The sequence below is a fragment of the Canis lupus genome, chromosome 25, assembly GCF_003254725.2.
Source record: "Canis lupus dingo isolate Sandy chromosome 25, ASM325472v2, whole genome shotgun sequence".
In the NCBI taxonomy this organism is placed as follows: domain Eukaryota; kingdom Metazoa; phylum Chordata; class Mammalia; order Carnivora; family Canidae; genus Canis; species Canis lupus.
In genome coordinates this window covers 45,499,461-45,512,224 of record NC_064267.1, presented here as the reverse complement: position 1 = coordinate 45,512,224, position 12,764 = coordinate 45,499,461, and the positions used below count along the sequence as shown (strand labels likewise).

The window sequence follows — 12,764 nt, the reverse complement described above, 5'->3', positions numbered from 1 at the left end:
CCTCCCTCCCTTCCTCAGGATGGCACCATGGCTGAGAAGAGTTCCAGTGGGAAGAGATTTGCATCTTGGCTTAACTGGTCACTCAGAGGCAGTGGAAACCTGTCTTCCAGGTCATCTAGCAAAGGGACTGGCAAACTGGCCCAACTCCAGCCCACCTCCACGGTTTTGCAGGGATCGCCAACTTAGAATGACCTTTACAAAGCAAAGAGGTGGGCGTGGATGCTTGGCATCTAGCCACAGCAAAGACTCTAGCTGGCCTTCCTAGAAAAAGTCACCAATCCCCAGTCTAGAATGGATTTGGGTCAATGCCCATAAACTAAGGCCTTCATTTGTATCATTCTCTAATAGGAAAAGCTCTGCCTCCTATCATTGCTTCATGTGTTCCTCAGGACAGCCCAGTGGCCTTCTGTTGAAACTCCACTGGCTCTGCTTCTTGGGGCACAGGTGGATCCAACGAGCTGCCTTCCTTTCCTAAACAAACAGTAAAAACTGTTATCCACATCCCAGGGGGTGAGCTAGCTGATTACTGGGCATTAATACCCCAAAGCCGCTTTGCATAAATAACACATTTCTAGGGCTGGCCATGCTGAGGTTTATTTATACCGAGGCCCACCTTCCCCATATGAAAGCAGCTTCCAAACTGCTTTATCCCCCGCAAAATTAGTTCTGGATTCAGCCAAAAAGACATGAAGATTCCCCAGAGAAGGCTGACAATGGAGCACTGCCTTAACTGCTTTGTTAAAATATAAAATTTTTATATTCTTTAGACACTGTCTTTCATTTCTGTAGAGGATAGGCCACATTCTGGTGCCAATACTAGTGCACCCCTCACCCCTCCTCGGCAAACCCAAATGTCCAGAGCAGCTCAGATATCATCTCTCCCAACCAGGCTCTGAGAATCTATCTCCCTGCCAGCCCCTGACCATCCAGAGTCTTCCCCGAGGGGAATTCCACAACGTTGCTTCTAACCCTACTACTCCAATGATATCCTGTGCCCTCTGCTACCCAGCTGGCAGGACATGTACTGTGATAACTGAGCTCATTCCCCTAAAGACCACCTGAGCACCCTCTGCTGAGCAGGACAGGAGGAAGCAGGAGCCCCCCACAGGGAGACAAAGTTTCAGAAATCTGCCGACACTGAAAATGTTACCAAGAGATAACAAATGTTCGGGACTCAGATAGCCTTGAACATAAATGAAATCCAGCAGTACGTTCAAAGAATAATATGCCATGACCAAAGAACAGAGAATGACTAACTATTAAGATCATTTATATAATTCATCATTTTCATAATACATCATAGATCAAAAGGAAAAATGTCATTTCGTTAGTTGCTAGAGGTCTTTTGGCAAATTCAACATCCATTTCTCATTAGAAAAAAAAAAAGAAGTAGGAGAAAAAGAAAAGAGCTTAATAAATAAGAAATATGAGAAACTTTCCATGACAGGATTTTGAAAAAAAAAAAGAGGAAAAAAATAATTAAGTAAAGAGACTTGTTCCAAAATAAATAAGCAAAACTTTAATACTACATATCAAAAATTACTTGTTAAAAAATAATAGAAAAATATCTCTCACACAATCACAAATGGCTAGGGAAAAAAGTGACCAAAAATATTCCAGATCTATAGGAAAAAAACCATTAAACATCACCACCAAACTGTATATTTGAATAAATGGAGAATTACACCATTTTTTTTCTGTATGGTAAGATATCAACTTTTAAAGATGCCAGCTTCCCCTGAATGAGTCTGCAAAGTTCACAACATCACAATAAAATTCAGAAGACTTTTTTTTTTTGAAGGGGAAAGAAGAAAGGATTTCAGGCGCCTCATGCCTTAGGCGCCTCCATATTATTAAATATACAAGAAAAGCCAAAAAAAAAAAGGGGGGGGTTTTGCATCAGAATAATGAGAGGAACTTGTACAACAGATGCGAAAATAATTTTTTTTAAAGTCAGTAATTAAAGCCATTTGGTAGTAAAAACCAAAACAGACTAATCAACAGAACAGAATGTCAAGTCTGCAAAAAAAATCACAAAGGAAAAGTAGTTGCTAAAACAATGGCAGAATTTTAGAATAAATTGAAAGACAAGAAACTTGCCAGCTAGATTTCAATCAGGAAACACCTCCTGTAAGCTTTTCACAGATTTCATACATTTTCCATCTGTTACTCCTTCCCCAACACGCCAGCAATATCCGGCCAGAACTGCCCTGTGACTCTGGGGACCCTGACTTCTGTGGCCTCCCAGTGTCCCATCCTGTGCATTCTGGTTCCCCTCTTGTTCCATAGCATTAAAAAAAAAAAAAAAAAAGGAAAAAAAGGCACAAAGTCAACAGTAAGAGACAGCCAAACAATTTCACCGCACTGAATTTTGAAGTGCTAACTTGGTTTAGTATTCTGCTATCAGAGTAACCCAGTCAAGACTGCCACGTCCCTGACTAAAGACCCACAAGATCTCCTTCCGCCTGCAAGAAAACGTCCAACTTCTTTAACATGGCGTAAAAGATACCCCACAACTGGCCTCTGCCGACCATTACACCTTCCTCAGTGGCTAATTCTCCCAGCTAGCTTTATCTCCCCCGCTTCGCCCTCCCAGGCCAGGCTCTGAGCTCTGGGCTCCCAGCTAGGGGTCCTCTGAGCAAATGTCCCCGCTGCTCAGCCCTGCTGATCCACCCCCAGTGTTCCATCACACTTCTTACCCTGCCCCCCGCGCCGTGCTCCTCAGTCCCTGAAACAGAGTTTTCAGAGCTGTTTATATGATATTGTCTTCTATTATATTGTTATACTACATTATATTATTTATTGTATTATATTGTATGTATCTTGTATGTGGACTTATTATACTGTATGCATATTGTATGTAGACTTCTCTCTGCTTCCAACTCCTCATTTGCGAAATGATAAGAAAGCCGCACCTACACAAAAATGATCAATAATTAAGTAAGGTAGCCCACGACGGGCACTTGGATGGCGGGGCTCAGAAGAGTATCAGTAAACATGAGCTCTTCTCATGACCACATTATCTTTTTTCTTTTCTTTTCTTTTCTTTTCTTTTCTTTTCTTTTCTTTTCTTTTCTTTTCTTTCTTTCTTTCTTTCTCTTTCTTTCTTTCTTTCTTCTTTCTTTCTTCTTTCTTTCTTCTTTCTTTCTTTCTTTCTTTCTTTCTTTCCTTCCTTCCTTCCTTCCTTCCTTCCTTCCTTCCTTCCTTCCTTCCTTCTTTTATCCATTTCAAGAGCCCTCCTTAGCCAGGTGAAGTGGCACCAAACCTTTAGTTGGTATCAGGTGATTGTTTCCTTTTTTCTATTTTCTGCATATTCATAACGAGCATATATTACTCCTAAGGTTAAAACGTATTTGGGCTATAGAAATTATCCTGGATCGAGATAGCCCTCTTGGGAAGGAACGCATAGGGTGGATTTATCTCCAGGACATGGTGCCCACCCGCAAGCATCACAGCTGCGTGTTGAGATGACCCAGAGTCATCTGCTGACTTTACGTTCACTTCATGCTCTGATAAGCCACATAGGGCCTGTGATCGATAATTTTAATGCAGAATAATCACATCCATTACATCTCCCCATTGAGTAGCATCTGGAGAGCACATCAATACTGCTTTAAAATTCCCAAGTGCACATTTAGGTTACAGTTCATAAGGTTGCCATTGTGTATGGCCAAGCATTTACATGAATATTTGGATATGGTGCCAGACAGGGGTCACAGCCCAGGGCTGTTGGCTCACAAAGCTCAGAAGAACAACCACAACCATCCAGAAAACAGTGTTCTGATTATTTAGCCCAAGGATGGTAAGGGGAAGGCTCTTGCTGCTCACAAGTTCCCAGACAGGTCTTAATGAAGAGAAGGCCTCTTGTTGAACCCAGGTCTATTCTAGAAAGCCCACCAAGAGAAGGGATGCTCCCAAACTGACACACCTCACCACTGAATGGGCAATGGGAAGGTTCTGTGCCATGGCTGAGGTCTCTTGAGGAGGAGAACTGCATTAAGTCTTGAATGGACACTGGTAAGCTGACAGAGGTGTGGCCAGAGCCGTGGTCATGGAGCTGCCGGGCATTCACTTCCTCAACCTGAAAATTTACAGGCTGGGTCCCAGTCCTTGCAGGCTCCAAGCTGTACCAGTTCATGGTTGTAATGCAGATAATGGATTACCAATGTGGCATGGTCCTCGAGAAGGGCTCCTGTGACTATCTCACTGCACACAGACTCAAGACAGCTCTAAGTAATACTCTACTCCGTGCCTCTCTGAGATTTACCAAGTTAGTGGAGCTTAATTGTCATGGCATTGGGAGCTGTCGGCCCTTTTTCTCTAATTTCTGCAGAAATTAGATTGGTGGTCAGATTCCACAGGGCCTAGCCAGTGTTCTGTGTAAAAGTCACAAAGTTATGTCCTCACTGTAAATTACGACCCCAAACCATCCCATTTCTTCTCTGCCCTAGCTTCACGTTTGGGAGTTGTCCTCGCTTCCTGCTCTCATGTGGCCACCTAATCACCCAGTATCTCCCACCTCTCTCTGCAGCTTTGACCCAGACACTGCCTAGCTTCCTGACTCCTGACCACCAGTTGGTGGTGGTGGCGGAGATGGCAGCCCATTCCCTCTTTAAGCCCACATGGAAACAACAGCCGCATGGTCTCTGGGGCCCAAGCACCTGCCACAGAATGGGCATTATACATCTATGTGATGAAGCCCTTGCTGGTCTGTTATTCACCGCTGATGCTTCTCAGGGAGTATGACCCCCAGAAGCCAGGCTCCTAAATGATAACTGAATAATGAACTAAACACAGGAGAAGCTCCATTCTTTTCATTCATCCAACCCACAAGGTACCAGGTGCTAAGCCAGGCCCAATCTCCATACTCTAGAACTTACCATCCAGAAGGAGAAAAGGTTGTCATTGCCCAAGGGGTGCAAGGAGTCTCTACACAAAGTGGGGAGGGCATCAGGGACCACTTGGACAAAGGATGATGCATAGCTCCTGAAAAGGCCAGCAGGATTGGGGCAAGAGACCGTCAAGATGGAGCAAGTAATCCCAGCAGAGGGACCAGCATTTGCGGGATGTGACAGATCACCCTGTTTTGGGATGGACTCCAGGGGGTCCCCCAGGGACAGTGAGGTAGGTGCCTGGGTGTGTTCAAAAGCCAGGTCATGGACAGCCTTGGGAAAAAGCTGAGGAGCCTGAAATTTATCCTAAAAGCTATGGGGAAACACTCAAATCCTTCCAGAATTTTAAGTAGAGCAGTGACATTTTAGAAACATGACTGTGGCCGCAGTATAGAGGCTGGACCAGGGGAGAACTTCTTTGTACACAGAAGACCAGATGGCCACTCACTGCTCAGCCCGATAGGTGAGTGACATCCCCAAAGGCACGTGCTCCCACCCAGCCCTGTGCAAAGAGAGTCCACTGACCCTCATCCGAAATCCTTGGTCTCCCAGAGGCCCAGGGCTCTATGTGACAACTGTCTTTTTCTTATTTTCTTCTAAATTCTGAAAGCAATACGTGATCAGTATAACAAGTGAAATACATGCTTGATTCTTTTTCATTCCTTATTTGTTACTGAAAGAAAATGAGGCTATAGCATAAAAATTAGTCTGCGATTTGCTTTTTATATTTAACAAAATTATCCTTTCAAGTCAGTAAATAGAGATCTACCTTTTGTAAGACCTGCACAAAACTTGGCCATCTGTAACAAGCTCTACTTGACCATCCTCCTATCAACAGGCATCAAACCATGATCCAACAAGCATCCTTGTATCTATGTCTTAGGATAGAGTCCCAGATACAAAAGATTTGAGCCAAAGATTTGTGTGTGTGTTTCCTCTTAATAATTTTTTCACATCACTGTCCATGGACTTAGAGGCATTTCACGTTGCCAGCAACAGTGCCCATTTCCCAGCCTCATCCCCAACACAAGTGGCTTTTTTGAAGTTTCTGTTCATCTGATGAGTCCAAAGCCAGCATCTCATTGGCTTCATCTGGCTCTTCCCATCCACAGGATGGAGCCCCCTGGCATGTGGTTTTCTGCCCTTTGAATTTTCCTTCTCTGGCCCACACTTCCTCCACCAATTTTCTACTGGGTCCTCATTCTGCTATCAATCTGCAGAAGCTCTTTCTACATTAGGAATCAAAAGTCTTTGGCCACACACATTTCCCCATTCTATCCCGTATCACAGGACTTCATTTGAGATTAAACCTTTACCTTCAACACCTGCTTTACAAGATCAAAAGTGTTTATCTTGTCTTTCAGAGTTTCTCGGTTTCTGACAGTGCTTCTCTTCCACCCCAAAGTTTAACAAGGAGATTTTGTTGCTACCTTGTCCATCTGTGCCGGGGTCACGGACTCAAAATGACTACCTACTTTAAAGTAATCGCATATTACGGTGCTCCCCCTAAAAGAGCCACTGGAACCCCTGGAAATCCTCCAAAGAAAGATGAAGGGAAGCAAAAATCATGATTTTCTCAAAGTAGTAAGGAGAACTGCCAAAGGCAACAAAGATTTCTTATAGTCACCATCATACTCTCCCTCAACCTCATGAGACATGAGCCCACCCAAAAGAAAGTCATTCTTCTGACTCTGCTCTCATGATCGTATTTAAACTAAAAAATGTTAAAGCAGCAAATAACTAGAGGCTGAGTCCTTTCAACTCTAGAATCCACGCCACAGAGCCCACAGAAAACATGGAGGTTGGAGAGGAGCTGCACTGCCCCAGCATCACACCCACATCGTGGCACTCGACATGGAGATGGCTGAAAGCATGCTAGACATACAGAGCGTGGACTTGCTGGACGGTGTCACAGGTACCTGGCTGTGGTGTCACATAAACTTACAGCATAGCTAATAGGGACATATTGTATTTTTAATATAGTCCCTTTAAGACCTCACCCCATCTGGACCACCAGTGTCCTAAGCTCTAACACAAGGGCGGACCTTCACACGCTTGCTCCTGGTGCCTCCAGCCCCACCTGGCACATGGCCTGCCACACCATGACCACCCGGGGCAACTCGTGACTGAGCACGTACCCAAACATGGCAACGAGCAGATTGACCAGCAGGATGTTGGTGGAGAGCATGTAGATGCACACCAGAGGGATGGTGATCCACTCGGGGAACCGGGGGAGGTTGTGCTCATCCAGCTCCACACACAGCGGCTTGGACTCATTCCCAGTGAAAGTGCAGTGGGTAAAGTCATATGTGGTACCTGAGGATGTAGAAAGTGAAAGGTAAAGTGAGGGCCCTCTGGAGGGAGCAGTACTATGGCACCTCAGGGTGGGGAGGGGGGAGCACAAGACGATGATCGCATAATGAGGATGGCTTAGGCTGGTGGGGATGGTAAGAGGCATTCAGGTTCCATAGACATTGAGGAGATTAAAATCAACACAATGAACTAATGGATTAGAGGTGAGGGATGAAATCACAGGAGATGTCAAAGATGTAGCAACAGACCCTAGAATAGGGGCCTTGGTGAAAGTCCAAGTCCTCACATAAGATAAAAGCCATTGGGGTGTATGGTTGTCCTGGGGACGAGATATGCTCCCTTAGGGAAAATGGTGAGCACAGTGTGCGGAAGGGAAATAATGCCAACAGGGTGCCTTTCCACCAGGGCATAGGAAAAGGGCTAAGGTCTCAGAAGAGGCTGCAGCAGAAGAAGCCAGGAGTCTCAAGGCCACAAGGACAATCAAGGAAACATCAGGGAGCTGAGAAATGCGACCAGTAGGGCAGGGGATACATTGGGATCGTCGTGTCGTGGCAGGACAGAGCATGACAAGTCCAGGCTACTGTCAGCATCATAAAGATGCTTTCGACAGCTCATTCAAAGCATGTGCTGGTCTGCACATGCCCCATACTTTCCTTAAGTAGACTGGGTGTGTGCGCGTTAACGCCATCTGTGCCACCGCTATCCTGCCCCTAAGAGAGAGTTGGCAGTGGCTAAGGCCGGAAGTTTACGTTTCAGGTTCCAGTGCAAAATTTTCAATATTGCTCTTTTTGAAATAAACGGGGCACCCAGTTATATATAAGAGAGTACAACTCACTCATTTCTACACCAGTGAGGTTTGTTGCTGTCAATTGCCACATCGCTATTGAAAACACAAGCAACGCTATTTTTAAGAAGTTTAAAAATTGCAGACTGACATGTTGTACCCATCTGCAGGGCGGACATAAAATCCCACTCAGACACCAAGACGAGGCTGGGAGGGTCAATGTCACTCCCTGGTATTGGCCCAACTCCAGCTGTGGGTCAGAGCAGGGAGCCCTGGAGGTAGGTCCTGGAAGCAACCACCTGTCCCCAGGAGGTCCCCTCCCAGGTCAAGTCAGGCTCACCATCCACGTCGCTGGGCACTTGGCCGAACATGGCCAGGTAGGGCTCGTAGATAACCGAGCGGAATATCCACCTCCAGCGATGCTCATTTTGCCTGAGGATCCCTTGCCTGGCCACGCCGAAGGCCACCATCCACACGGCAAACAGAAACAGGAAGAAAAACACGTCGATCAGCTGTCAAGGGACGACAAGAAAAGGGAGTCAGGTCTGTGCCCTGGGGCGGCTCGTCTACTCAGTTGACCACAGGGAGGGGTGAAGGTTCTAGATACCCAGGGTTCTCCATAATTTTTTAAAAATGGCCATTGCCACCTTAGGATCTTGGGACCTCTGTCTTCTAGAATTAAAAAACTGATGCATTTTTGCTTGTAGGTCTCCAAACCAGCTCAGCAACAGAAACTTTCTGGATGAGAGATCTAACTCTGGAATACCTGTCCTGCTCTCCTTCTCATCACACTCACATTCTTGAAATCCCTACATGGTGTCCTCGGGTTTTTTTGTTTTCTTTTCTTTAGGAAAATAAAAGCTATCTTTATTAGACAAGAATGTGCAGTTTCATTTTTTTTACTTTTTTGCACACACAGCATGACTTCATGGTGACTTGATGCCTCAGATATGCTTTGAGTTAAAACCACAAACTCAAAGAACCTCAGTGTTGGAAAGCAACCTCCAGATGAGCTAATCCAAATGCCCATCTGATTTAAAGACTGAAGTGCGGGAGGTTTGGGTCATCTGGAAAACAAGCTTAGGAAGCCAACATCATCAGTGTGCAATTAGCTTTCTCTTGGACATCCTTATGAAACAGGGCCGGGGGTGCTCATCCCACACCTATACAACGTGGCTATAGAATTGCAGCTCTGACCCACTGCACACCTCCAGACAAACATATTAACCTCCATGACCCACATCTATAAAGTGGGTATAAACATCCCTATCCTACCTATGCTCTTACTGAGCTGTGACTCAGTTTGACTCACGTGACTCAAATGAAAGCACCTGGTAAAGAGTCCAATGCGCTTAACTAGCTGGTTGCTCCTACTAGTCATCTCCTGTTAAATTTCAATCTCCACCAGGAGAGGTCCCTGATGAAAACACACCAAGGAAAGCAAACCTCACCGACTGTGACACATCTATGGACAAAACCCTTCTACCGACAATGGGAGGAAGTCTGGGTCTAGCGAGCAGAATGGCAACCACAAATATTCTCCGTTCTTACCATCCTCTGCAACATTATAATCTTCGGTCCCAAATTTCTGCTTACGGTGAAAATGTGGATCAACCTTAGGGTGAATATAATGTAATCCAGGCAAAAGATGACTCGTCCGGAATACAAAGAGGTTTTATTAGAAGGGTGGAGCCTATGGAAGGAAGGGGAGCAGAACATGTGAGTTATTGACAAAACAGTTCAAAATTTTGTTTTTAAAAATAATCAAACACGAAGAAACAGAGTCAGGGCCACCAAGCGTGAGTAGGAACAGGCCAAGGACACCACCGGTCCATCACTGGTCTTCTGTTCACTGGCCTCCAGGAAAGCAACGACGTTGCATAAGACAGAGCTTTCAGAGTTCTTGTCCCTTGAATCCTTCATCCCAAACCACAACTACTCCAAGGACCCATTCACATTGTTGCTAACTTCCAGGCTCCCTTGGTCCCTATAACGATCCCAATCCCCATCCCTGCCCAACCACTTGGGACTTGGCTTCACCAGGTTCCCCCTAATGAGACTTAGTTCATTCGCACCAGATCATTTGATTCGCTGACCACCTGCTAATGTGTTCATGGAAAGCCATATATGCTTTCTCCCTGGAATTCTCTAGAGATCATGTGGTTCAAAGGCTGAACCCACGCAGGGAAGGAAAATTACTGGAGGAAGATATTGAGTTTTTACTCACTTCAAATTGCAGAGTGGGCATGGGTAGGTGTAAATAGGAAGAGTCAGGCTTCTCTGCAGAGGGAACACCATGTGGAGAGCTCACATATGACCATGAGCTTTACTTTGAAGCTACCTGGGCAGGCCGACCCGGAGGGATGCAGGCGTGGGCAATATGAGCCATGGTCTGGGCGTGCCTCAATTTCTCTATCACATGGAGTACACATTGCTTTTCAACAGTGATTGCAGATTGGTTTTTCTCATCATATACTCTGGCTTGGGGAGGACGGGCTCCATGGCCAGCGTTCAAGCAGAAGCCAAGCGTATTTTCAAAGATTATCTGGTGCAAAATGAATATGCCACATGACACCGACCATCTTCATCACAGTCTGCACTCCTCAATTACTAATCATCTGCCTCAAATTCTGCACGCTCAGAGGGGAACATTGTGGACAACATTTCAAGGATAGATCACCACGAGGAAGAAGAGTGGAGATGCTACTTTATGCCCACCGAGCCGTGTCCCTAAGAGGCGGAGACCGTGGCGTTTGCAATCATCTCGAATTCGGGGGTGGGGTTGGGGGGGGGACAGGTTCATCTTGGGCTTGAAATATCGAAGATCCTTCCTTCACCTCTCCACCCAAGAAAATCCCAAAGGAACCTGAAACCAGGAAGAGTGGTGAGGCCCTACTTACCGAAACACAATGCCTGCTATGAAGTAAAAAAGCCCAAGTGTGTCCATGACATTCCACAGGTCGGTAAAATAATTCACCCCATTCATGTACCACTGCAGCACACAAAAGGACAGAGAGAGAACATCAACTGCATCCAAGTGTTTTTTTTTTTAAATGTTCACACATTTTTTTCCCCAGATCCCTTCAGAGCCAACAGTGTGTCCTACCACATGCCCTGTGATATTCCAGAGGGATTGGAAAGTAGGTTGCACGCTTGCTGTTCCATGATGCATGTGTTGCTGACGAAGTCAGAAAAAGAACTCATGCTCCTTATGGTTCTTTAAAGATGAACCCACAGACAATGGGCACAACCTGTGTAGGCAAATGTGGAAGCCAGGCCCCCAATACCGCAGTGTACGCTGTGCACTGCACAATTCTAGAGGGTATTATCCATACTGTCGTCATCACAGATTTGTGTATTCATTGTAAATACTTTTTTGCACAAGGCAATAAAACATCTTGATAAAGGGATTTTTTTTTTTAATTCGCCCACATGTATTCTATGTGGCACCTGGGAGGGCAGATGTGGTCGCCAAAATGACTGATGGGAAAAGTGTGTCTCAGGAGATCCTTTCCTCATTTGTGCATATTAGCATGATTTCTCCAAAGAAAGCATGTCAGGAGATAAAGAGGGATGATCCAGTAGAAGACTGCATCTGGACGGCCTCTTGGTCACCTGTCTGTGGGGTCTGGGGGCTTCCAGGGTGGTCACCCACCCTTTCGTCTGTCCCTCCATTTCAAACATGTGTTCTGAGAGCTCACAGGACTCTCCTGGCACAGGAGAAGGTCAGATTAGGTGCGACACTAATTCTCAAGGAATCTGCTGGCCCCGGGGCCAAGGCAGTCATTAGACATCCTTAAAATGACGCATGGTCAGGCCTGGAGGGAAGGTGAGGCAAAGCCCAAGTGAGCGCAGGTAAGGACACCAGCGCACCTCCTCGTGGGAGGCAGGAAAGCAGGGGCAAGGAGGCGTCATCAACTTGAACCTTTCGATTTCACTAAATGAACTCCCCGATATGGGTCCCTCTGACACTCAGGTATCACGTTCCCTATTTTGCACCCGAAAATAAAGCCTAAGGAAACGAAGTGAAGGGACTTGCCCGAGGCAGGTGGCCAGCAAGTGGGGGTTCTGAGGTTCAGAGATTTTCATCCTCAGCACCATCACGCTGCTTCACTACATCCCCCAGAGATCGTGCAACTGCAGACTTGGAAGGGATTCAAGAAACATCATCAGTTTCTCAAGAAGTATTTCCTTGTATTCATTTATAAATGTGAACGGCAGCTTTAGTGGACGAAGGTGGTGAAGGGCCTTACGAAATCAAGCACCAAGGAAATAAAATCCCCAGCCCCCGGGGTGACCACACTCCTCTGTGGGATGGCTGAGCTGGTGGGTCCAGAAACCAAGTCAGCATCCCTCACTATCCTCTCACTGATTACCTGCCAAGAAGCGTCTGCAAAATGAGAGCGGATGGGACGGGCCCTACCTGCCACCTGCTACCCCTGTGAAACCCTGGTCTGGGAGCCAGATAGATGCAGGGCAAGCAGCAGCCCCAGCCCCAGAATCGTGGCCTGAGTGATGGGAAAAACCCTAAATAGATTGATTCTGGGGCTTGGAGGCACCACATCATTGAGAAAGCCTTTTTTTTTTTTTTTTTTTTTTGTATGAACAGAGTCCTCTTTTCTGAATGGAAGGAATGACAGAGATGGGCTAAATTCATAAAGTATCAGAACCACACTTCACCATATGTTTCAGGATTTGGGGATTCAATGAGCCTTAAGGCTGAACAGTGCTTGCCACGAAGCGGGGTGTGGAACTCATCTCGTGTTACATAAACA

At 45.9% G+C, this 12,764-nt stretch overlaps 1 protein-coding gene across 1 annotated transcript in view; it reads right to left on the bottom strand.

Annotated features, from left to right (window-relative positions):
• TRPM8 (transient receptor potential cation channel subfamily M member 8) overlaps positions 1-12,764 on the bottom strand; it is a 95,162-nt gene that overhangs the window by 18,979 nt on the left and 63,419 nt on the right. Inside the window, 4 exon segments of the mRNA XM_049101286.1 lie at positions 7,031-7,208; positions 8,330-8,501; positions 9,541-9,682; positions 10,890-10,981. Coding sequence (XP_048957243.1) covers positions 7,031-7,208; positions 8,330-8,501; positions 9,541-9,682; positions 10,890-10,981 — 584 coding nt within the window.